Genomic DNA, 26,973 nt, shown 5'->3' with positions numbered 1-26,973 from the left:
TACATTACTTACTAATTTTGATTATATTAAAATATTTTTCTTCATATTCATGATCCCTACCACATAATGAGCAGAGATAACTGAAACATAACAGATTGAAAATTCATTAGCATATTAGAGGTCATTGAAATAGATCCACTACAAAGTTCTAGCCTGTTATGAGTGGTCTATTTTGGGTGATCAAGAGCTAAAAACACACACACACAAAACAAAACTTCACTCTACAAATGGAAGATTAGCATGAGGGTCATTTTCTTCACCTTCTGTGAAACAGGCTTCAGGCTCCAGGGTTTCCTCAGGCTCCACCACAGGCTGTTCCTCTGCGGGTGCGCCAATGTCTACAGTGCTGCCTTCAGACGAGCTACTGCTTTCATTAAGTTTCTGTGCATGAGATGGACATAATTAGTAAATCACTTCAATTTTGGTAACTAATAAGTAGCCCACCAAGAAAGGATTAGTACTATAAACTGATTTTGAATTCTCTTTGAAATGAATAGATTTTGTTTAGAACCAAAGTGGGATTGAATAGGAAGACGAAATAGGGAAATTGCCGATATGAACTTCTTTGCCATAATTCACAATGTAGATGTGAAATCAGATTGCTATGTTATGAAGTCACAAATAGCCACCAGAAACATGTACTAAGCAATCCACTGTTCTATGGATTAGAGAAACCCTGATATTTGTTTAGGAGCAAATCTTTTAATTTTCAAGTGGTTAGAATTTTTTTCTGTCCTTTCACTATTACTTTCTAGTTCAGCTGCATTGTGATTAGATAATAACCTACATGATGTCTTCTATTTTGAATTTATGGAGACAATAACAGTATCTGCTATTCTGAATTTATTTAGGTTTACTTTGAGATACAATATATTGTTAATTTACATAAATGTAACATGGGCACTTGAAAATAAGAATTCTCTATACATATAATCTTTGAGATAATAAACACTTATAGCATATTTACTTTTATTATTTACTAGACGCCCAGTGCATGAAATTCATGCACTGGTAGGGTCCCTAGCGGCTGCCAGCTGGGGCCTCCCTCTCTCCCTCTGGCAGCCTGCTGCTGCCACCACCACCACCGGCCAGGGCCTCCCTCCTTTCCCCTGGTCACCTGTTGCCACCACTGCTGGCCAGGGTCTCTCTCCCTTGCCTCAGCCGGCCCCATCCCCTGGTTGAACTCCCAGATGAACTCGCGGTCAAGGGGACAATTTGCATACTATGCTTTTATTATATAGGATAATATTCAAGTTATCAGTGTCCTTTTTAATTTTTTCTTTGTTTTATCAAAGGCTAAAAGAATATTATTAAAACCCTCACAATCAGTATACATTACTTTTACCAATATATTCGTATAGTTCTCATTATTGAAATAAAAGATGAAGTGGCTCTGAGTAGTTTATTTGATTGGGGTAATAACACTATTATACAAAAAGAGAAGGGAAAGATTTATGGAAAGAATCTGTTTCTACATTAGTACATTAGATATACATTCAAATAAAATGCTAAATAAATTGAATAACAGCAAAATAAAACATCCTCAAAAAAGTATTTTATTAATTTAAAAACCAATAAGGTCAATTAACTTTTTATTTTTTGTTCTTAAATCAAAATTTTATTTTATTTTGAAATCCACCTAATAAAACCACTGGTTCTCATAGTTTTTTAGATTAATAGACTATTTCAAAAACCCATGTTAATGTTTACTAAACCATTAACCAGCCTTTAATTTACTAACTTCCAAACGAGCTAGTTTATTTGAAAACAGGTATATTTCCACACATGACTCTCAGTAGCTAAACTACAGTCTACACTGACTTGTATTCTCCATGGGTTTTTGGCAGGCTGACGTAACAAGGGAACCCAGAGAACGCAGGGAACACATGGTACCTGAGGCATCCTTTTTGCCTCGCACGATAACCATTTAATAACTACAGCTCTGTAGTAAGAACATTTTTCTTCTTAGTGGTTCATGCAACATTTTTTCCTTTTAAAAATGTTTGCTATGGAAGCAAATGATTTTGACCCTGAGTGTGAAAACTAAGTAAAGCAAATAAAATACTCCGTGATATTATTTTAAGAGTACATGATTAAATAGTATTTTCTTGTTCTCTGACTTGATCTTAGGATGTTTTTGCTTTTATTTTAGACTTGGTTTGTTAGAGGGGGCTTATCTATAGGGCTTAATAGAAGTTCAATTAATAATACGTGCTAAAATATATTAAAAATAAAGTGGGCCCAGCTGGTGTGACTCAGTGGTTGAGCTTCGACCTATAAACCAGGAGGTCACAGTTCAATTCCAGGTCAGGGCACATGCCTGAGCTCAATCCTTAGTGTGGGGCATGCAGGAGGCAGCCGATCAATGATTCTTTCTCATCATTGATGTTTCTGTCTCTCTCTCCCTCTCCCTTCCTTTCTGAAATGAATAAAAACATATTTTAAAAAATAAATCTGGAATTTAGGGGTCAAAAGGGTACAGAATATGTATGTGTCTATATATATTGTTTTTGAAAAAAATACTTAATTTTAAAGCTAAGGCATGTACTATTTTAAAGGTGAATTTTTCACTATTGTTATATATTTAAGATATATATATATATATATATATATATATAATCGTAAGTCATACATAAATGAGATGTTCTACAACCTCAACAATATTAATATTTCATTGTGTATATTGTGCATTAGTAAATATTTCCAATGTACACTAAGCATATTAAAATTTAAAATGGCCTCTATTAAAGACTCTCAACAAAACACCCATATAATATCAAAGGAAAAAATACTGTACAGAGATTTAGTATTTTCACAGAGCAGCTAGAAAAATTAAATATTGTCATTAATTCCCACATCATCCCTAAAACCCAGGTGATTTCTTCATCAATCTGTATGTTAGAATGACAATCTTCAGTAGATTATTCACATTTACTAAATATTGAATTGTTCTCATTGTGAAATCTAGTGATAGTCAAACACTTGCCCAGAGTAGAGGTGATGGTGGAGGAATAAAACTCTAATATATTCTAAATTCTGCTTTTTAACATGAATTTTTGTATCAATGATTAGCTTTAAAGTAACAAAAGAAACATAACATTCCATCATATATTAGACCAACAGAAAATTATTGTAATGCAAATAAGTTAGACACCAAAAAAAAAAAATCTGTAAAATTCATTAATAATTCCCAGGCTAGAAAACAAAATTGTAAACCAAATGAGTAATTTCCATTGTTAAATTCATTTTGCTGAATTGAGCAGAGTCACTAGTGTTTTGACATTAATTTTTAAAGTTAAATAATATAATCTATAATAATAAAAGTGTAATATGCTAATTAGACCAGACCACCTTCCTGACGACCTTCCTGACGACCTTCCTGATGGCCTTCGACCTTCTGGACGAAGCTGCGGTGGCGGGGGCCGAGGCAGAGGCAGCTGCCACCGTGGCGGAGGCCAAGCCCCTTGCACTAATTTCATGCATTGGGCCTCTAGTACTATATAATAAAAGGCTAATATGCAAATTGTCCCCTCTGGAGTTCGACTGGGAGACCGGGCGTTCGATCGCTTGCTATGACATGCACTGACCACCAGGGGGCGGCGTGGAACATGGCGGGGTGCTGAGGGAGTGAGGGAAGGAGGAGGTGGGGAGGCTGGGAGGCAGGGAATATGATCGGCCCTGATCACTGGCCAGGCATAGGGACCCTACCTGTGTCAGGTCTCTAGTTAACAAATATTTAATGTGTCTACTGAAAGAGTTTAGTTCTCTTTTTACTTAGACAAGCTTGGGTTTGAGTCACAATAACTGTTTTATAGACCTTAGGCAATTAACTTGATTCCTTAAACTTTAGTTTCTAATTTATAAAATGATCCCTACTTCACATAGTTGCTATAGGGATCAAACCAGATAACACATGAGAAATGCTTGGCATGTGCTTACTGAATAAATGGTAATAATTTTCGTAACAGTATTATATAGTTTTTAATATACGTATCACCTCACAGAATGGCTCCTATCAATAAATCAACAAACAACAAGTGCTGGCAAGGATATAGAGAAAAGGGAACCCAATGCACTATTGGTGGGAATGCAAACTGGTGCAATCACTGTAGAAAACAGTATGAGTTTCCTCAAAAAATGAAACTGCCTTTTGACTCAGTGATGCCACTTCTTAGGAATATATCCTAAGAATCCTGAAACACCAATCAGAAAATATTTGCAACCCTATGTTCATAGCAGCATTATTTACAATAGCTAAGATCTGGAAATAATCCAAGTGCTGATCAGCAGGTGAGTGGATTAAAAAGCTGTGGTACATTTACACAATGGAATACAACATGGCTGTAAAAAAGAAGGAACTCTTATCCTTTGCTATTAGCATGGATGGAACTAGAGAGTATTATGCTAAGTGAAATAAGCCAATCAGAGAAAGACAAATACCAGATGATTTCACTAATATGTGGAACCAAATGAACAAAATAAACTGATGAATAAAGTGGAACCAAAATAATGGATACATGGAACAGCCTGGTGGGTGCCTGAGGAGAGGGGTGATGGTGATTGGATAAAGAAGGTGAAGAGATTAGTTAAAAAAACATTTATGCAAACCCCATGGACATGAGTGTAGTGAAGGCCAAGGGAGGGGAAGGAGAAGGTGGATTGAGGTAGGCAAAGGAAGGGAAAAAGGAAGATACTTGCAATAATGTCAACATTAAAATTTTTAATTAGCCTGGCTGGCATGGCTCAGTGGTTGAGCATCAACTTATGAACCAGGAGGTCAGAGTTCTATTCCCAGTCAGGGCACATGCCTGGGTTGTGGGCTCCATCCCCAGTGTGGGGTGTGCAGGAGGCAGCCAATCAATGATTTTCTCTCATCACTGATGTTTCTATTTCTCTCTCTCTCTCTCTTCCTTCCTTTCTGAAATCAATAAATATATATATTTTAATTAAAAAAGAAAATAATTTAGACAATATACACTAAAGAGCATTTTTCTGTTTTTGAGATTTCCCCACAATAAATGGGAAGTGACGGTGCTTTATTCTAGACTTCCTTTGAATTATCTTTCATATCCACTAGAGTTTTATCTTAATATTTCTAATTAAGTTGCTATGGATTAAATTGTGTGCCCCTACGATTAATTTCTTGTAGCTCTAACTCCCAGCATGACTGTATTTGGAGGTAGGGCCTGTGAGGTATTGATAAAGGTTAAAGGAGATCCTAAGGGTGGGGTCCTAAACCAACAGGGCTCACCAGAGCTCTTTCTCTCTCCACACATGCATATTAAGGAAAGGCCAGGTGAGCACACAGTGCGAAGGCAGCCATCTGCAACCCCAGGAGAGCACTCTCACCAGACACTGACCCTGCTATCACTTGATCTTGAACTTTACAGTCTCCAGAAATGTGAGAGAATATATTTTGGTTGCTTAAGCCATGCAATGTACAACATATTCTATGGCATCCTGGAAGATTAACACATAGGTCACTATAATTTTAATTGGAAGATATATATAGAATATTTCTTCTTGTTAAGTTCTCTTCCATGTATATGAGACAATGTGATGCAATGGAAGATATACAGACCCTGTAAACAAAGACTATAAGTTCAATTCTCATCTATACCCCTCATTTGTTATATGACTTTAAGCTACATAAGCTAATTTTTTATCTGAAAAGTTAGAATAATAACACATTCCTTTCAAAGTTATCATATGTATTAAACCAGATGACCCTTATTCATTCCTGGGATCATTCACTTATTCACCATCTAACAAATATCCATTAATAAAAATGAGAAAATTTACACAAAAACTATATTATTCTTCAATTTATCAATCATTTTCCTGGTCTTAAATCTTTGATTTCTCAGTGAAATAAAACCTTATATGATGGCAAAAAAATCTAGATGGAAAATATGTAATTATAAATACACATACATATTCATATCTACCCACAACTTCAAAATCTTACCTCTTTGCTTTCTTCCAGATCTGATTCACTACTGAAGTCCTCTGTGTTTAAATTTTCAAAGTCAGACTCTCCTACAGCAATTGGTACAGTCACAGTAAGACTGGGATTGTTTATGAATGACATGTAATCACTTTCATCAATAATGTATTTTTCAACACTGCTGCCAGTTGCTATTCCACTTGTGGTTCCATTTACATCTTTAAGATAGCGAAGTTCTTTCCCAATTTCTGTATGATTGGACATACAGCTTTCTTTTTTATTGTGTAGATCATCAAGTGGCTTAATTTCATCTAAAATCTTTTGCTTTCTAACGAAGGATTGTTGAATAAATTCATATATTTTTCTCTTCACATAAGCGATTCCTTTATGCATCCTCTCCACAGCAATTTGGAGATTGTTCATTTCATTATCGTCATCAGTGGCTGCAAGGTTGTCTGCACTAAATGAACTCAGAAGCAAGGCCAGAAAGAGGTTCAGGACCTTAAAAATAATATAAACATGATTGTGATTTCACCCCAATATAAAGAATAGCAGATGAACATCACTTATTCCTCTAAGTGTAGAGGAAACTATAAGTTCTAACAACTAGACAAGAAAGGAACACCACAGTACAGTGATTAGAGATTGGGCGATTTGAATTTTTGATCCTGCTCAATAGCTATTTCCCTACACATACATCATTGGGCAAAGAGATGATTTTCTGTTGGTCTCAAGTTCTCTCACTTATAGAATGAGAAGTTGAATGAGATGCCCTAAGGTTTAGCTAAGTTTAAAATTGTGTGGTTATAAGAAAACAGATTGATGTGTGTACTTGTACAAGAGCCCTGAACTTAAAAATCACTAATGCTTGCAATTATGAATTTAAATACATTCTATGGTTTCTTTTTCTTTTTTTTTTTAAATATATTTTATTGATTTTTTACAGAGAGGAAGGGAGAGGGAGAGAGAGTTAGAAACATCGATCAGCTGCCTCCTGCACACTCCCTACTGGGGATGTGCCCACAACTAAGGTACATGCCCTTGACTGGAATCGAACCTGGGACCCTTGAGTCCCCAGGCTGACGCTCTATCCACTGAGCCAAACCAGTTAGGGCCATTCTATGGTTTCTTTATTGATAAAGAGTGATATTGCATTGGACATTAATTGAAATATGACCATTATGACCCAGAATGAGAATTAGGGGTTTAACATAATCATTGACACTTATTTTCTTAATCTATTATATTTTTCATACCTCACTAATTGAACTAATTGACTAATTAGAACTGTTTATTAATTAGGAGAACTATTTGTTCCTAATATTTCCATAAGACTGACACACTAATGTATATGTCCTTTGGAATATATTATCTATTTCTATACTATAAAAAGTAATTAATATTCCAAGTTTAAAGAGAAAGAAGAGTTGATCAGTTACTCGATTCAGGTAACCTCAGGACTTATTAGGCAACCCTTGTTTTGACTGAGAGCCACTAGAGAATTGGCTAATCCAGAGAGTGACTGTTACTATTGCCATGAAGGGACAAGAAAATGGTAAAATCAGTATGAACACTTAAAGGCTTTACTTTTTAGTTCTAAACTAGCAAGTAAGAGTGGGTTTTCTCTAAATTGATTCCAGACTTTTCCTTCTCTTGTCTCTGAATGTTCCAACATATCCTATTAGGCCTGTCTTCAATATGATACTGTATAGAAATTCACATAATAAATGTGATGACATGATTGACAAAGTGGTGTTGAGTATTACTGTAGAGTCCCTGCTATATTGCTATGTTGTCAAAATGTGACTATAAGCATATGCAAGGTAAGAGACTTTCAAAATTATTAATCATAGTTTTTGTTTTGGATAAAATGTCACCATTCTATTGTGCTCTTAATCTATTTCTGAAATACATATCTTAAATGGGTGCATACCACCAGGTTTCCAATGACCATGACCATCATGAAGACAGTAAGGCACATGGCTTGACCAGCGACCTCCATGCAGTCCCACATGGTCTCTATCCACTCTCCACACAGCACGCGGAACACAATCAGGAAGGAGTGGAAGAAGTCATTCATGTGCCAACGTGGGAGAGTACAGTCTTCATTGATTTTGCAGACACAATCTTTGTAGCTTTTACCAAAGAGCTGCATGCCAACCACAGCAAAAATGAAGACAATGATGGCCAACACCAAGGTGAGGTTACCCAGAGCTCCCACTGAGTTGCCGATGATCTTTATTAGCATGTTTAATGTTGGCCAAGATTTTGCCAACTTGAAAACTCGAAGCTGGAAAATAAAAATAAAAAATTATCATGACCTTTAAGATGGTTATGTATATTATGGTTTATCAAGAAATGATGGTTAATATTGAATCTGTTATAACATCTGCCCTGCCTTTGAACCCTCTCAGGCTCATGCGTAATTTTGGACCCTCTAACAAGAATCTGGTCCTTACATATTTTAACCATGTAGATCATTTTCCCTAAGAGTAGATGTTTAATGCTTATGTGGGGTCCAAATGTGCTTAATTTGTTTAGTGAAGGTGGTTATAAGCCAAACTAGGCCTGACACTAATATTAACATCGGAATTGCAATGATTTCTGCTGATACTTATTTGTTAACAGCATGCAAGTAACATCATACTGAGTTCTACTATAAGTGGAGAAAAGTATTTATTATTTATTAATGCTCCTTTGAGGCACTGCCATAGATAGATGTGCCTGCATTTTAAATTTTGGAATATTTCCCATGATTATAATTCTTTCCCTGATGTGTAAGAACATATATGTGAATCAATGGGCATGTTAAGTAACCCTGCAGCTTTCTCTCCTGTGATTTTTGAGAAGAAGCTCATTTTCCAAAGGTAGAATTAGAAAAAGTTTCTGCCTGCACATCTTGTATCTGATCATTATCCATTGTTACAAAGGGTTGTTTATATTTTAAGTTACTACTAAAATGGGATACATTTTCATTATAAATATTTTTTAGATCCAGAAATATTGACTGTAGTTATCTCTAGAAACAATAATTAGTCAGAATGGTAACTGAGAAATATATTAAACTTTACATGACTATACTTTTTGCAATAAACACTTTTTGAAATGAGGAAATTTTATCCATTTAAGAACAGTTTCTGACAATGCAAATGTTACACAAAAAATGAAAATGTTAGTGGTTGTGTGTTCAAATCTATAATAGTGTTATGCAAAAACCCTGGAAAGATTTTGTTGTTGCTGTTTTTGTTTGTTTGTTTGTTTTTACCAATCGAAATGAACGGAGAACTGATAATCCTTCCACATTGGCGAGGCCAAGTTCTACCAGGCTAAGGGTCACAATAAAACCATCAAAGATATTCCATCCTTCTTGGAAATAATAGTAAGGATCCATGGCAATAATTTTCAGAAACATTTCTGCTGTAAAGATCCCAGTGAAAACCTAAGATCAAAACAAAAGATAAAGTAGACTGACACAATATTTGCTCTTAGAACAAAAAGCTTATGCTACTTTCCCCATAATGATTCTATTGCTAGCTTACACAATTATAATTGATAAAAGGCTCTCGTAAACATTAATTCATTTTATTCTCACAGAAGTTTTAAAAAAATATTTTTATTGATTTCAGAAAGGAAGGGAGAGGGAGAGAGAGATAGAAACATCAATAATCAGAATCATTGATCGGCTGCCTCCTGCTGGCCCTACACTGGGGATCAAGCTCACAACCTGGACATGTGCTCTGACGACACATGCCCTGACCAGGAATTGAACCGTGACCTCCTGGTTCATGGGTTGATGCTCAACCACTGAGCCATGCTGGCCGGGCCTCACAGAAATTTATTTAATGGCTAAGGCAAGTATTATAATTACCTTAGTGTTGAGGAAAGTGGACTTTAGATGGGGTCAATGAGTTGCCTGGTATCATACAATTAGAAAATGGGAAAACTAGGATTTGAGTGCAAATCTATTTTTTAAACAATGTTCTACTCATTAAATCAAACTGCCTTTTTTCCAGACTTCACTCAGCACAGGTACTGACAAGATTTTGCCCAGGAACAATTTTATTTATCTATAAGTTTATTCTCATTTCCCTCAAATCAGATAGTTATTAAATATGTATATCTATTATAATAATATAATATCATTATAATAATATAATATTACTATTATCAATTTGTTAAGCACATGAAAAAATAAACTTACTTCCAAAGTATAAACCCTAGTGCTTTGAAAAGGTAAATACTACAATTCAGTACATTTTACATGTTCTGCTTTTACCATAAAAAATCCTAAATCTCAAAACAAATACGGCAAATGCATGCATTACTTTAGAGCCCTCTTTCAGCAAATAAAAACTAATATTCCTAAGTTGAGTCAATTGACAAACAACTTAATAATTTATGTTTTTTAAGCACAGAAGAGAAAGAATCAAGTGGCAACCTTCAACCAAAATGGCCTTGTTAATCATATAATACACAAAATGTACTGGACAATTTCAATATTTTATAGTTTTGATATAGAATAGATGGATAAAACAATATATGTCCTACCTAGATCCTGGAAGTGGAAAAGCTGGAGATGTTTTGACTGGTTAAATTTTTGCTAATAATGGTGATGGCCAGGCAAGATAAAAAGATCTACAATTTTATTTTAGTTTTCTACCGGTAGGGGAACTATGATAATATTATTTCAAAAAGTGTGTCCTTAAACTGTTTCTCCATCTTAAAAATATTATAAATACTGTATCAATATTGACTTTTCAAATAGTCCTATGCCTATTACATTTCTCAGTTTTTTGCTCTGACATCAAGGGCTATTATTATTGGCAAAATGTATAGTGTAGCCAGCTAGATATATTTCCTATCTTTTGGGATCCTGGAGTAGGAAGTGTGGTGGAAAGACTGCTATAAGCTATTAAATGTAAACAGTTTCTCAAACAAAAAAAATCAAAGACTGAACACATTTACTTTCTAATATGCTTACCAAGTTTCCTACTGTAAGCACATGATTGAAATGAGCTGTCATGGGGTAGTGTTCCATGGCCATGAAAAGAGTATTTAAGACAATACAGATGGTGATGGTCAGGTCAACAAATGGGTCCATCACAACCAGGTTGACAATATGTTTCACTTTTAACCAATATGGTGAACAGTCCCAGATTAAGAATATGTTGGCAAATTTGTACCAACAGGGTGGGCATTTCTGCCTGGATTCTTCAAGTTCTAGATAGAAAAAAAAAAAAGAACCACCACCAAAAGATTTATTTTATACACACATTTATTTCAGATCCACTAGACTTCTTTTCAGTAATCAACATGTTTCCCATTGCTACGGAGTCAACCCCTTTTGTACTTACAACAAAACAAAAACCTAAAGTATTTATTCTTTAGATCCTAAAGATATTTCTTTAGATATACACATAGAACAGAAGTAGCATAGAATAGTTTTTTTTCCTTGTATGTATTGATAATGTGGTTCAGCCTTTAACTTAAATGAATCATCTTTTAAATGAAGTCTCAATAGAAACATGGATGGGGGAAGTGTCATTATGTGTTAATATCTGGCTAAGCTATTATCCTCTGGCTGTAAGAGAAAGGGTAGGGATCAACATGAGCCAAGAATAATTTTTTAAATTTGTTTTTATTTTGCAAAAATGACCTACTTCTCTCTTGCAATCTTGAGAGTATTTGGGTTGATGTTGGAAGTCTTAAAGTAAGTAGAACAGAAGAGAGGATCACTATGACTAATGGGATTATAAACCCCTAATAGAAATGCTTATTCACATGATCTCACTCATATGTGGAATCTAATGAACCAAATAAACTGATAATCAAAAATAGACCCAGAGTCATAGAAGCATGAACAGACTGTTGAACCTCAGAGAGAAGGCGGGGTAGGGCAGGTGGGAAGAGATCAACTAAGAACTTGTATGCATATATGCATAATCCTTGGACACAGACAATGGGACGGCGAGGGCCTGGGCAGGGAGGACGGGAGTGGGCTGGAAGAGGTTAATGGGGGAAAAAGGAAGACCTATGTAACACTTTCAACAATAAAGATTAAAAATAAAATAAAATAAACTTATATTAACTCTTTTTTAAAAAGAAATGCTTATTCTGCATTTTCAAGGATTTTCCACACACAGGAAAACATTTGTTAGAGGTCCAATATGACTGAGTTTAAAGAATTTTTTTAAAGCTCCTAGGACTTCTAAGTAGGTATAACAAATAATAACTCTTGAATAAGACCTACTATATTCTCCTCAGAATATACTGCTTCCAATGAACAGATAAAGATACTTGTTTCAAAAGAGACTACAAGTTTAGTAAAATGAATTGAATGAAATTTGTTACAGACCTTCTACTGTATTTGTTAAAATGCTGGCTATACTCATCGCTCTTTGCCTTTGGGAAGGATCTTCTAGAAAATCCAGGGACACATGGAAAGAACTTGACCGTCTTTTTCTCATTTCAGTTTCAGTAGTTGTTCCCTGTAAAGAAAATGCTGATGTATTAAATAATTAACTTGAACAATATGATGAGTAAACAACTAACGTGACACAGTGAATTGCATGAAACACATGCATCATGCACTTTCATATTTAGTTGGTGATGGCAGATATTGCTGACTTATTGTATAATTAACCTGGAGTGTCCAAACTGTCAACTGTTTAGCCATACAGCAAAACTGAGTTTTTTTAAACCTTCTGATTTCATAATTTTATGAGACATGATGCAATTTAGATATAGTTGATAATCTCTTGAGAGACATATTTAACAGTTACCTTTATTTTAGAACCAATAGTGAAAAACTAACAACTTGAAAAATTCATATAAATGATTAGGGCATTTTCTTTTGAGAAAGGAAGCCATTTATTTTTAAAGAAATACAAATGATCATAACACATGTAATTGTCATCTCAGTTTCTGAGCACAAGACTAGATGGTCACTGACAACACAAAATGTATGTTTAAAGAACACACACACACACACATGCTGCATGGACAACAGTTTCATCCAGGGTACCAAAGCAATAAGTCATCTGATACTGACTTAATCATGCCTCATCATGCTGATGTATTTCCAAGGGAGTCAACAGTCCAATGAGGCAGCATGTATTTAGAAATTCTTCATCAGCAGGGTATGCATCACAAACATATAACATACCTTTGAACACAGACAATTATTTTACCTGTCTGTATTAATCATTTATTTGTTTCTTTTTATTAAGATGTTTTGAGAAAGCCTATATCAGCATTTTTTTTTCAGTAAGACAAATATGAGTACTAGAAATTTTAAGAGAACAATGAAGCTATGTATTTAGGCACAGTGTTCTTAAAAATCTTCTAAACTAAAGCAGGGCTATATTGAAGACTGTTGGAAAGATTTATTATACACCCTTTACACTTAAACATGGACATCATCCATTCACTTTTATACCAGGCTTTAGAAGATGCCCTACTATCTAAGTTCAGCATGGGTGTATATAGCAAATCCTCCAACTGGAGACAGTAACTTATGATTGTGTCTAATTTATCCTTAGCGTGTTTAATAAGTAAGTGCATTCATGTGTTATGCAAGAGAGTGTTGAGGCTTTAAGTTTTAGTTGGTTAGTCTACAAAGCTATTACAGGATGCATGTGCATTCACAGCTTGACCAACCAGGAATCATTCTCAAGGGGTTCCATTCTGTAGAAACACTGGCTGGTGTAGCAGTAAGAGGCCAGCCATGCCTGAACTGTTTAAAACTTCCTTACATTGTCATCAGTAGCTGGCTTATCTATTATCACCTCTGGCAGAAGCTGTCCAACAGGCGATGTAGGAACCGAGGGTCCACCAACCAAGGAAACCACACCATTGCAATCCACAGTGCTGTGCATCTTCCCACTCGCTGGAAACACTGCCAGCACCCGGGATGACCGGCTGGTCTGACTTAGGTTACTGTTGCGTCGTTCTCCATGTCGTCGGGGCACAAACAAGGAGTCCCTCCGGCTCTCATTATCCTCAAAGGTGCTGTGCTCATCATCAGCAAAGTCATTCTCTGATCCCACATCCTTCGCTCTACCTCTAAAGCTGAAAAGGCTTGTTCTGCTATTGCGCCTTGGAGAAAAGATGGAGCCACGGATGCTCAACAAAGACTAAAGTTGGAAACCAAATAGAAAAAAGTAAGTAAAATCATATTAATATAGCCATTTGAAATGTGTTTTTAATCTGCAAGGTTAAGTTGAAGGAGATTTTAGCATTCATGATTCATTCCTTTTGATTAATAACATTTTCATTTTATGTGCATTTCAGATTAAGTTAAATTTGTTTTATAAGAGAAGGTTTCGAGTCCTGGAGATTAATGAATGGGGAGACAGACTGCAACTTAAAGATATTGAAAAACAGAACCCTGAGCTACCATTTTTCAAATTGAAAAGGAAGCATCATTGGAATATTACTATGGACATTGTAAACTATCAATAAATATCAGTAGCATAGCCGTAATAAGGCTACCTTTGTTTTCATTGCTCTTTCCTTCCAAGGAATTTCATCACCTTTCACAAATTGCTTTAGTACATCTTTCTAAAATCACTTTAAATTAATCATAATGTCTGCTTCATCTATAAGGCTCAGTATCTTGGAACTTGAAGTCAAAATTTCTGAAATCAGACTGATGAACTTTTCGATAAAGTATACCATGACTCATATTTTCAGAAGCACACATGATGTTTTATAAAGAAATTGGGGTGGGGGGACCAGTATAAGATGACCAAAAAGACTGATTAGCTAGTCCAAAATCCACTTTTTTTTTCCACTAAAAAAGCTGAGGAGCCCTGGCTGCTGTTGCTAAGTGGTTGGAGTATTGGCCCTCACACTAATGGGTCATGGGTTTGATTCCCGGTCAAGAGCATGTACCTGGGTTGTAGGTCTGATCCCCAGCCTTGGTCTGGGAACGTGTGTCAGGCAACCAATCGATTTGTCTCTTTTACATATATGTTTCTCTTTCTCTCCCCCCTTCCTTCCCTTCCACTCTCTCTAAAAATCAATGTTGATTAACAACAAGAACAAAAAGCCGAGGAAAGAGGGCATAAATGGTAATGGAAGGAGACTTAACTTGGGGTGGCGAACACACAATACAATTTACTGATGTATTACAGAATTGTACTCCTGAAACCTATATAATTTCATTAACCAATGTCACCCCAATAAATTTAATTTTAAAAAGTTGATGATCAAAGAGATACCAAGATGACGGCATAGGTAAGCACCTAAACTGCTGCCTCGCACAACAATTTCAAAACTACAACTAAAAGACAGAACGGACACAATCCAGAACCACAGGAAAGCTGGCTGAGTGGAAATTCTACAACTAGAAGGAAAGAGGAAAGCTCATGGAGGAGCAGCAAAGAGCTGAGGTACGGAGACACATGCGCGCAGAGAGGAAGGGCGGCGGAGTGCCTGGCTGGCTTTCTCTGGTGGGAGGGGGAAGGAAGCTGCCGACTGCACTGAACCCCAGTTCCAACTGCACTGAACCTCAGTTCCAAGCAAAACTCTGTGGACCCAGGCTCATACAGGGGGAGTTTGGACTGTCAGGTAGAGAGAAAGGCACACGGAGACTCGGAGACTTGGAGACTCAAAGGAGCTGCGGCAGCAGGGGTCTGGAGGTGCAAGTGCGCACAAAGACTGACTGTGGAGGTTACCACAGGCTATCCCTAGCGGAAGGGAGTCGGAAGCTCTTGACTGCACTGAACCCCAGTTCTGACTACACTGAACCGCAGTTCCGGGCGAGCCCCTGGGGACCCACGCTCTTACGGGGGAAATCTGGACTGTAAGGCAGAAACTCGGAAACCACTGAAGGCAGAGGTCTGGAGATTCGTGCAAGGGCAGGGCTGACGGGAAGCCAAGACTATCTGCTCCTCCCTGAGACTCCACCCCTTCCAAGCTGAGCACAGAGACCTTTGCAATCTGGCAAGGCTAATCCTATAAGGCTGTATCCAACACCGAAAATCTCCCAGTGTAGACACAGCTGATCCTCACAGCCAACTGGCCTGGAGGTCAATACCTCCCAGTGATACCAACAACAATCAAGACTTCATTACAACAAGGCTGTACACACAGTCCACAAAGGGGTGCACCAAAAGTGTCCACCTCAGGTTAACTGGGGAGGCCGACCCACTGGGCCATATAGGAAACCTAGCACACAAACCTACCTTACCAACTCAGGGAAGCAGTGAAAAATGGGGAGACGAAGAAACAGATCACAAACGAAAGAAATGGAGGAAAACAAATGACTGGATATAGAATTCAAAACCACGGTTATAAGGCTTTTCAAGAATTTCCTAGAAAAGGCTGATAAATATAACGAGACCCTCGAAGATATGAAAAAGGACCAACTAGAAATTAAACATACACTGACTGAAATAAAAAATATTATACAGAGACCCAACAGCAGACTAGAGGAACACAAGAATCAAGTCAAAGATTTGAAATACAAAGAAGCAAAAACACTCAACTGGAAAAGCAAAAAAAAAGAAAAAAGAATCCAAAAAGTTGAAGATAGTGTAAGAAGCCTATGGGACAACTTCAAGCGTACCAACATCAGAATTATTGGGGTGCCAGAACAAGAGAGAGAGCAAGATACTGAAAACCTATTTGAAGAAATAATGACTGAAAACTTCCCCCACCTGGTGAAAGAAATAGACTTACAAGTCCAGGAAGTGCACAGAACCCCAAACAAAAGGAATCCAAAGAGGACCACACCAAGACACATCATAATGAAAATGCCAAGAACAAAAGACAAAGAGAGAATATTAAAAGCAGCAAGAGAAAAACAGTTAATTACCTACAAGGGAGCACCCATACGATTGTCAGCTGATTTCTCAACAGAAACTATGCAGGCCAGACAGGAGTGGCAAGAAATATTCAAGGTGAGGAATAGCAAGAACCTACAACCAAGACTACTCTACGCAGCAAAGCTATTATTCAGAATGGAAGGTCAGATAAAGAGCTTCACAGATAAGAAAACGCTAAAGGAGTTCATCACCACCAAACCAGTATTATATGAAATGCTGAAAGGTATTCTTAAAGAAGAGGAAGAAGAAAAAAGTAAAGAGAAAAATTATGAACAACAAATACATATCTATCAACAAGTTAACCTAAAAATCAAGTGAATTAAAAACCTGAGGAACAGAATAATTTGGTGAATATAATAGAATCAGGGGCATAGAAAGGGAGTGGACTGATAATTCTCAGGGGGAAAGGAGTTTGGGGGGTGCAGGAAAAGACTGGACAAAAATCATACACCTATGGATGAGGACAGTGTGGGGAAAGGTAAGGGCAAAGGGTGGGGTGGGAACCGGGTGGAGGGGAGCTATGGGAGGAAAAAGGAGAAAGAATTGTAATAATCTGAACAATAAAGATTTATTAAATTAAAAAAATAAAAATAGAGGAGAGAAACCAAGATGGCGGCATAGGTAAGCACCTAAACTGCTGCCTCGCACAACAATTTCAAAACTACAACTAAAAGACAGAACGGACACCATCCAGAACCACAGGAAAGCTGGCTGAGTGAAAATTCTACAACTAGAAGGAAAGAGAAAAGCTCACAGAGAATTGGAGGTACGGCAAAGGGGCTTTGTGCGCGCAGAGAGGAAGGGCGGCTGAGAGCCTGGCTGACTTTCTCTGGCGGAAGGGGGAAGGAAGCCCCCGACTGCACTGAACCTCAGTTCTGACTGCACTGAACCTCAGTTCCGGGCGATCCTCTGGGGACCCACGCTCTTACGGGGGGAGTCTGGACTCTCGGGCGGAGACTCAGGAGCCGGGGAAGGCAGAGGTCTGAAGACGCGCACGCCAGTGCGCACAAAGGCAGCGGAGGTTGCCACAGGCTTTCCCTAGTGGAAGGGAGTCAGAGGCTCCTGACTGCACTGATCCCCAGTTCTGACTGCACTGAACCCCAGTTCCAGGCGAGCCCCTGGGGACCCATGCTCTTGTGGGGGGAGTCTGGACTCTCGGGCGAAGACTCAGGAGCCGGGGAAGGCAGAGGTCTACGAGTGCGCGCAAGGGCAAGGCTAACGGGAAGCCAAGACTGTCTGCTCTGCCCTGAGACTCCACCCCATCCAAGCTGAGCACAGAGGCTATTGCAATTTGGCAAGTCTAATCCTATAAGGCTGTCTCCAGCACCGAACTTCTCCCAGCATAGACACAGCTGATCCTTACAGCCAACTGGCCTGGAGGTCAATTCCTCCCAGTGATACCAACAACAATCAAGACTTCATTACAACAAGGCTGTACACACAGTCCACAAAGGGGTGCACCAAGAGTGTCCACCTCAGGTTAACTGGGGAGGCCGACCCACTGGGCCATAGGAAACCTAGCACACAAATTTACCCTACCAACTCAGGGAAGCAGTGAAAATGCGGCGTCAAAGAAACAGATCACAAACGAAAGAAATGGAGGAAAGCAAACGACTGGATATAGAATTCAAAACCACGGTTATAAGGCTTTTCAAGAATTTCCTAGAAAAGGCCAATAAATATAACGAGACCCTCAAAGATATGAAAAAGGACCAACTAGAAATTAAACATACACTGACTGAAATAAAAAATATTATACAGAGACCCAAAAACAGACTAGAGGAACGCAAGAATCAAGTCAAAGAATTGAAATACAAAGAAGCAAAAAACACTCAACCGAAAAAGCAAAAAGCAAAAAAAAAAAATCCAAAAAGTTGAAGATAGTGTAAGAAGACTCTGGGACAACTTCAAGCGTACCAACATCAGAATTATGGGGGTGCCAGAACAAGAGAGAGAGCAAGATACTGAAAACCTATTTGAAGAAATAATGACTGAAAACTTCCCCCACCTGGTGAAAGAAATAGACTTACAAGTCCAGGAAGCGCACAGAACCCCAAACAAAAGGAATCCAAAGAGGACCACACCAAGACACATCATAATGAAAATGCCAAGAGCAAAAGACAAAGAAAGAATATTAAAAGCAGCAAGAGAAAAACAGTTAATTACCTACAAGGGAGCACCCATATGACTGTCAGCTGATTTCTCAACAGAAACTATGCAGGCCAGACGGGAGTGGCAAGAAATTTTCAATGTGATGAATAGCAAGAACCTACAACCAAGATTACTCTACCCAGCAAAGCTATCATTCAGAATTGAAGGGCAGATAAAGAGCTTCACAGATAAGAAAAAGCTAAAGGAGTTCATCACCACCAAACCAGTATTATATGAAATGCTGAAAGGTATTCTTAAAGAAGAGGAAGAAGAAAAAAGTAAAGATAAAAATTATGAACAACAATACATATCTATCAACAAGTGAACCTAAAAATCAAGTGAATTAAAAACCTGAGGAACAGAATAATTTGGTGAATATAATAGAATCAGGGGCATAGAAAGGGAGTGGACTGATAATTCTCAGGGGGAAAGGGGTATGGGGGGTTCAGGAAGAGACTGGACAAAAATCATACACCTATGGATGAAGACAGTGGGGGGGGAGGTAAGGGCAGAAGGTGGGGTGGGAACCGGGTGGAGGGGAGCTATGGGGGGAAAAAGGAGAAACAATTGTAATAATCTGAATAAAGATTTATTTAAAAAAATAAAAATAAAAATAAATAAAAATAAAAAAAGAATGACAATCAAAACCATAAAAAATAAAAATAAAAATAAAAAGTTGATGATCAGAACTATTAAATGCCATTAATTACAAATAGCAGCAGACAGTATTAGGATGAGAATCCAGGGCTCCTCACTTTCAACTCAGTGTTGTCTCAACTACACCAGGCTGTAAGACTTACATATATAGAGAGTATAATTTTCTCATAACTATGTGAAGAAAGGATGGGTTTAAATATAATAAACATAACAGTCAATTCAGTTGATGAAGATTCATAAGTCTGATTTAATTCTCCCCCTATTTCAGCATTCTCATTTTCATCCGGTCATCATTTAACTCAGTAGTGCCGTACCTGGTGTGGGGAGGAGTACCTCTTTTCATAGGTCAAGCGATTCCCTTCAATGGAGAAGCGAAACCCTTTCCTCCTGATGCTGTCTTCAGATTCAGATTTTTGGAATTCATCCTCATCTTTCTCTTCCCCACCGGACTGTTCTTTCTGTTTCCTTTTCTTCCTCCGGTTTCTTCTCTCCTTAGCACTCTTGGAACTCAACTTGGAGGCTTCGGATGAGCTGTCTGAGAGCCTGGCTGCTGCACTGGGTTCTCTGGAATGCTCTGAGGCGGTTACAGTGGCTGCCTGCTACATTGAGGAGAAATGGTTTTAGCATGGCACTAGAGAAGACTTTATCTTTTTAAAAAATAGCCCAACTATTTGCATGACATTTAAAAAATACATTTGGCTGACTCAAGCTGATCTTACATAGAAGCAGCTCTGCAATTATTAGAGGAAATTATTTTTTCTTTCCACCTAATGAACGCTTGCAGAGTTAACTTGGTGTTCTCTGTGCTATCATTTATTGTGTTTTTATTATGCTTCACAGACCACATATTCAAAAGGATCAATCAGGCATCAACAAGAACAGATATTTATTGTACTTTTGGGGATTTCATGTACTCTAAAAATTGGTATTTACTTAGCACTGTCTTCTTTTCTCTGAAAAAGAAACTGGCACTTGTGAGAAAAGCTGATGAGTTAGTTGAGGTCACATCCAAAGGCAGAAAAAATGTGATAAGAGCTGAGGTCCTCTCTCCAGTTATTGAAACTGGGCTGTCCAATATCCTCAAAATATTGTCAATAAAATCCATGGAAGGTAGTAAAACCCCTTCCTCACCCCTGCATAATGCTCTATCAGAAGACGAGAGAGGGGAGGGTCAATAGTTTCTGCCAAGCAAGACAAAACATTCAATTCCCCAATACAGTCCCTAGCTTCAGCTCAGCACTGGTTCTTGCTGGCCATGTGAGCATGGGACCAAAACAAAGCCTTTTTATTGCAGCTTGTACTGGTATGAAGCTGGCAATGTTTGATTACTATTATTGTCTCCAGAACACACTCAATACAGGGATTCCTTCAAATAAATTAATATTACCCAATCAACTTGGGTAAAGATACTGAGTGTGTATTCTAAAATAAAGAGTGAGGAAAGATGGAAGTGATAGAAAAGGAATTTTATTGAACTATGAATAGTGACACATCCCTATAAGAACAAGTAAACCTTAGGTTACCTGATCACCACAGAATTGATAACTTTCATATTGCTATTGGATATTGCTATATCAGAGAACATTATATTATTTGATGAGTTCCTTATTTACATAAGAAAGGCAATTAAGAACCACATTAAAAACAATATCTTCTAAGAAAGAGGTGAACATTTTTAATTTCCAATAAATTTTTAAAATAACCAATAAAATTTTTTCTAAGAAAAGATGATTTCTTAAGATTTTTTTCCAAATGCCAGTATACTCATTCAGTAAGTGTCTCTCACTTGAGAAGACCCAAAAATCATATTTTACTTTTATTCTAAAAATATTCAGCTGATTAAAATAGCATGAGAGTGTTCTATTGTGGTTAATATTTTAAATATAGAATGACTAAAGTATCTATATAGATGCTCAAACTGTAGAAATCTTTACTAATCTCCTCTACTACCAGCTTCTCTTAAATACAATCAAATTATCTGTCTCTCTCTTTCTAGTATTTTTGTAACAATCATAACAATAAAAAATATCATACCATGAGACAGGACATATTTCATTTGATGAATTTACCTGAGCTGCCTCTTGCTGCTTTTTAAGCTGTTCGAGCATCTGCTGAAATTCAGCCTCTTTCTGCTCTGCCTCTTCCATGGTGGCCTGATTCTGTTCCTCATAGGCCATGGCCACCACAGCCAGGATCAAATTTATCAGATAGAATGAGCCCAAGAAGATGACCAGCACAAAAAAGATCATGTATGTTTTTCCAGCAGCACGTAATGTCTGGAAACAACATCAGCATTAATTTTCAATATTATTTCATTAACTGGTGGCCCCAACTTTTAACTTACTTGTGTATTTTGAAGGATTCTGACATAAAAACAATAATGATGGTCACACCCCCTCCCACTTCTTTGTTTGTTTTTTTAACCTTAACCTCTTCTTCCCTAACTCATGCATTCACATTTTGAACTCCAGGAGGGAATTCTTAGAATTACCAAGAATAAAACAGAATTGAGTAAAATACCATGGAGAGCTTCATCAAGGAGCTGAGTCTTAAATGAAAGTCAAGGAAGAAACCGAAATCATCATTCTACATCTGCTTATGAATTTTCATCCCCTGCCACCTGAGGGATGTAGATAATACCTGAGGGTGTAAATGGAGCCAAGGAGAAGGTGTGTCTTCTGTTTGGGAAGCTGTGTCTCAGAAGGGTGGTTAGTAACTTCTGAGTCCAGGGGAAATTAGAGAGAATCACTGTCCCAGCATCACTATGCTTAATAAATGTTATAATCAATAGGATAAAGGAACTCAAATCTCCTGATTTCAAGTTGTGCCCTTTCTATTATATTATGCTGTGGTTTGAATTTCATAATTAACTTGGTTTTCTTACATACTTCTATTTAAATGCAAAATGTGGTGCTTCAGGTTCTCACCAGTTGGTAAAGGTTTTCCCAGAAGTCCTGAGTCATCAGTCGAAACAGGGACAAAAAAGCCCAACTGAAAGTATCAAAGCTTGTATAGCCATAGTTGGGATTTCTACCAGCTTTCATACATATGTATCCTTCTGGACATTGGCTGTATTGGAGAAAAAGAAAGTTTTACAAGAAATTCTGCTGTTTTTTTTTATTCTGGTAGCATGTTATAACATCATCTATTTCAAGGAATAGAAGTATGATAAATAAGTAATTAATACTTTTATCAATTTTTTACAACATAATTTTACTAGCCACTGATGTCATCATTAACATATTGCATAGAATTTCTAATAATATTTTACAAAATTGTTTTCTGTCAATAATTAGCATTTTATCTCTTTTTCATTGTCCCTACTATGGAAGCCTCCAGAGTTGACTCTTGGCTCATATATGCTCATCTAAGAAAAAAAGCATTAGAGCCTGGCTGGAGTGGCTCACTGGTTGAGCATCGACCTATGAACCAGGAGGTCATGGTTCAATTCCTGGTCAGGCACATGCCCGGGTTGCGGGCTTGATCCCCAGTGTGGGGTGTACAGGAGGCAGCCGATCAATGATTCTCTCTCATCATTGATGTTTCTATCTCTCTCTCCCCCTCCCTTCCTTTCTGAAATCAATAAAAACTTATTTTTAAAAACAGCATTAGAGTTAAAGTTATAAAACGTAAGTACTTGTGTAATATTTAGATAAATTGTCACCTTATAAGTAACCATAATTATACTAAATTAGTATAAATAAAGTTAGTTGGCTGTTATCTGTCAATTTCCACAGAAAAGAGACAAAATAAGTGTGTATATATACATGCACATATACAGGAACACACACATATTATTGGCTTACCCTGCATCAGAGCTATTTCCACATAGTAAAGCATCTAAAAAACCTTCCAGAAAATAATGATATCCTATTTAGAAAAAAGAAAGTCATGTGATGAACATTTGCATTACATTGAAAAATGAGAACAAGAAGATCAGGCACTACTTTTAGAGTTCACTGAGTAATTTAAAATACACTATATAATTCAAAGACACAGGTATTTGCCCCTTCTCCCTACAAATGTTAGATATTACATTAAGGGGATTAATACTTACTAGTACAAAGCATTTGTTCTTTGTAAATGTAAAATTAGTGGTAACTATAGCTATTAACATAATATTTTAAGAGGTATCAGTGTTTTTCCACAACCCTCTTAAAAAATAAAAATTGCATTCTGTAAAAGTAGATAAAAGTAAAATGAATTCCTTTGCCTTCTCCAAATAGTCACATGTTTCAAAATAAAGGTATTATATCTTTTCTGTTCTTCTATATTTTTAAACACAATTTTTAAAAGTTTAATAATTAATTATAATTTACATTATACCAACTTCCAGAATATATCATAGGTGACTTTTATTTTATTTTTTATAGGTGTCTTTATGTAAAGGATACATACTAGTAAGTCATGTCAAGTTATGTAAAACAAATGAAATAAAAATAATCTTAAATACTAAAGCTTAAATAATTATTATAGATGAATACTACATTATATCAAAGCTTTCTGTCTCTGGAAATTCCTTAGATTCTTTCGCTATTCAGTTGAAGAGTCACTCTGTGAATTATTCTTTGATATTCTCTAATTCTTTCCCACTAAAGATTGGCAAAATTGAGAACTTCCACTGTGCTGCCAATAACATGTACATATTTCAATTATTAATATACTCATTATCCTATAGTGTAATTAGTTGTTTACAAATATTGTTTCTCCTTTAAAGAAAGCCTAATAGTTAAGTATTTCCACATTGTAGTATTTGGAATGTAGTAGTCTTTCAATAAAGTTTACTGAATGAATAAGTAAAGGGATAACAAGAAGAGAAACACAAAATTAAATAATCATTTTGTAAGAAGAATTTTTCAGAAGAAAAATTTTAGATTTTCTCAGAAGAAATATTTTCTAGATCTTAAACTTTCAGAGAAATTTATCCTATGTATAGTTCTGTAAGGGATACAAAACACATAATGCAAAATATAATTTTCATTTCTAACAACTTTATTTCTTTGAACATAGAAAAATTATGATAGAATTTTTAACTTTTATTAAAAATTAAGCAAAGTGAAAGGAATATGTAGTTTCTGGAGGAATTTTTGATATCAGGTATTTATGTAAAGTTTTATTCCCAATTAAATTCACTGATTTATAAGCTTAATCTGAATAAATTTATTTTTAATTTTAATAAATTTAATTTTCTAATACTTTCAAAGAGAAACTACTTAGTTTATATTTGTATTTGCTTTAAAATAAATGTTTTCAACAAATGGAATATTATTAGGAAACAAATTTTAGAGCTGAAAATGGCCTTAGATATCCTTGACTTTGAATATATGAAAAATGGCACCCAATAAATTTTCACTACAGAGAATAAACCCTAAATGACATCTTCATAGTCAGCTCCTTGTTATTACATTTTAAAAAAATTCAGAGAGCTGATGACATCAGTGGACTTATTGGCATAGGAAGTCAATAAGGGACATTTCATGGACTGCTCTGACATGTATTTTTCTTAATCAAGGTATTTTCTTAATCTAGATATTTACAACTTTGTAAATTATTTGTTGGCATATCATTAATATCATGGAAGAGTTCATCTGTAGCAACCAAGGTATTTTCTAGATCTGCAAGTATAAAAAGACACTTGATTCATTTTTAAGATTATATTATCATTACCATAAGAATTATCAAACCACCAGTAACATTTTATAAAAACAGTCACTAATGTTTCTTCCCTTCTTTGATTTTTCCCTATCACCTTAAAATAATAAAATTTTTCCATAAGCATCACCTCAAAATAATATATAGCTAAATTTAAGTACATCTAAAGTTTAAGATTCATATATTTAATATTTTTCTCTAAAAGAACATTCATGCTACCCATGAATCATGTTCTAACTCTCTCTGCCTTTGAAATATTGCTACTGGCAGATATTAAAATTAAATAAGAGAGAAAATTTGACTTACATTTCTTGTCACTTTTAAAAGAGAAAGGATATTAGGCCAATTATTTTTTCCATCCTTTAAAGTAGACTATTTAAACATTTGACTATTTGGTCTGAACTCTTGAAATAAAAATAAACTGAATTCCCATAAATCCACTGACTTATTTGACATTTTTTATTACTCTTTTTTAAAGTTTAATTGACTCCAATTCCCTTCTACTTTATGTAATGCTACTTTTAATTCTTATTCTACAAATACAGAATAAGAGTAATGTTTGCCTTTAGGTCTCACTTGATTTCCGTAAAATGACAATAAAAATAACTTACTAAAACATAAGCACCCTGAAGCCATGTGTAATCACCATTAATTTCCCAGCATCCTGTACAGTTTCTAGTACATAAAAGGCATTCTGTAATTAATGTTTTGTGGGTTACATTTGGATAGCACTTTACAGTTCAAAAAGGGCTTTAGAAATTCTTATGTTATTTAATTGTCTCAATCGGCACAAGGAGAATGTACAGCAACCAAAGATTCCAGGAAAATTTCTAACTGAATTCTTCAGCCTCCCTTATGATGATACAACAGAAAATGCCATTTAGGAGTCAAAATTAGAATAGTTATGAAGTAATTAAATGTATGTGCAAAACATTGATATGGTGATTAAGAGATTACAAACTGTGATGCAACCATTTAAAAAATATAATAAATGGAAGGCAGATCAACAATGAAAAATAAATCTACATAATAGTAATTCTTACTTGAATCTTGAATATATGATTTCCAGTCAAACTCAATGACAGTTTCATTTACAAGTGTGCCATTGTAATTCACAGTTATATTCTTCTCTATACTATGCTCCTCCAGGGAAGAATTGGTGGGAGGCCATTGTACACATTTATTTCGCAGGTTGCCCATGAAGAGTTGCAGGCCGATCAGCGCAAACACGCTCAGACAGAACACCGTCAGGATCATGACGTCTGAGAGCTTCTTCACAGACTGGATCAGGGCCCCCACGATGGTCTTCAGGCCTGAAAGAACGAAAGAAGGCCATTACCACGAAGACTTAAAAGGTTGAAAAAATAAAAGCCTTACAATTTTCATGAAAACATAGATTCCATGCACAAGTCTGAAAATGATGCCAATGCTAGTGAAAAAGCAACATTTGATGGTAGGCTGGTGCTTCTGGAGATGACCTCCAGAAAGAAACAATGAAATGAAGAGCCATATCCCAATATGTTGGAGAGAAAATAAGGGAAGATTCCTGGTCGTCATAAAGCCTATATTGGGAAAGGGTCTTGTATTTCTCTTTTTGCTAATGAAACTTGCCCCATAATTTCATTAGAGTCAGTTTTATACCAAATTACCTGAATAAATATTTTTGAATTTCTACTTATAAGTAAGAAATATTTTGATATAAAACTGGGGGTAATTTGGAGTATAAATACACCT

The 26,973-nt window shown here is 36.2% G+C and overlaps 1 protein-coding gene across 4 annotated transcripts in view; it reads right to left on the bottom strand.

Moving 5' to 3' along the window:
- The window catches only part of LOC308247756 (sodium channel protein type 1 subunit alpha), a 129,861-nt gene that overhangs the window by 30,829 nt on the left and 72,059 nt on the right, over positions 1-26,973 (bottom strand). For 3 of the 4 annotated variants that reach the window (XM_080667270.1, XM_080667271.1, XM_080667269.1), the window contains 12 exons: positions 26,283-26,552; positions 23,394-23,457; positions 22,515-22,656; positions 21,657-21,863; positions 19,902-20,186; positions 13,702-14,082; positions 12,303-12,435; positions 10,929-11,167; positions 9,213-9,386; positions 7,881-8,237; positions 5,969-6,448; positions 261-381 (listed from right to left, as the gene is read on the bottom strand). In XM_080667270.1, coding sequence (XP_080523396.1) covers positions 261-381; positions 5,969-6,448; positions 7,881-8,237; positions 9,213-9,386; positions 10,929-11,167; positions 12,303-12,435; positions 13,702-14,082; positions 19,902-20,186; positions 21,657-21,863; positions 22,515-22,656; positions 23,394-23,457; positions 26,283-26,552 — 2,853 coding nt within the window. The remainder of the gene's footprint in view (positions 1-260; positions 382-5,968; positions 6,449-7,880; positions 8,238-9,212; positions 9,387-10,928; positions 11,168-12,302; positions 12,436-13,701; positions 14,083-19,901; positions 20,187-21,656; positions 21,864-22,514; positions 22,657-23,393; positions 23,458-26,282; positions 26,553-26,973) is intronic. The other variant, XM_080667272.1, reaches the window with a different exon arrangement.

The sequence above is a fragment of the Plecotus auritus genome, assembly GCF_963455305.1.
Source record: "Plecotus auritus genome assembly, chromosome: 5".
NCBI classification, from domain to species: Eukaryota; Metazoa; Chordata; class Mammalia; order Chiroptera; family Vespertilionidae; genus Plecotus; species Plecotus auritus.
The sequence above is the reverse complement of the archived record's forward strand: the minus strand, read 5'-3'. Positions and strand labels throughout refer to the sequence as shown.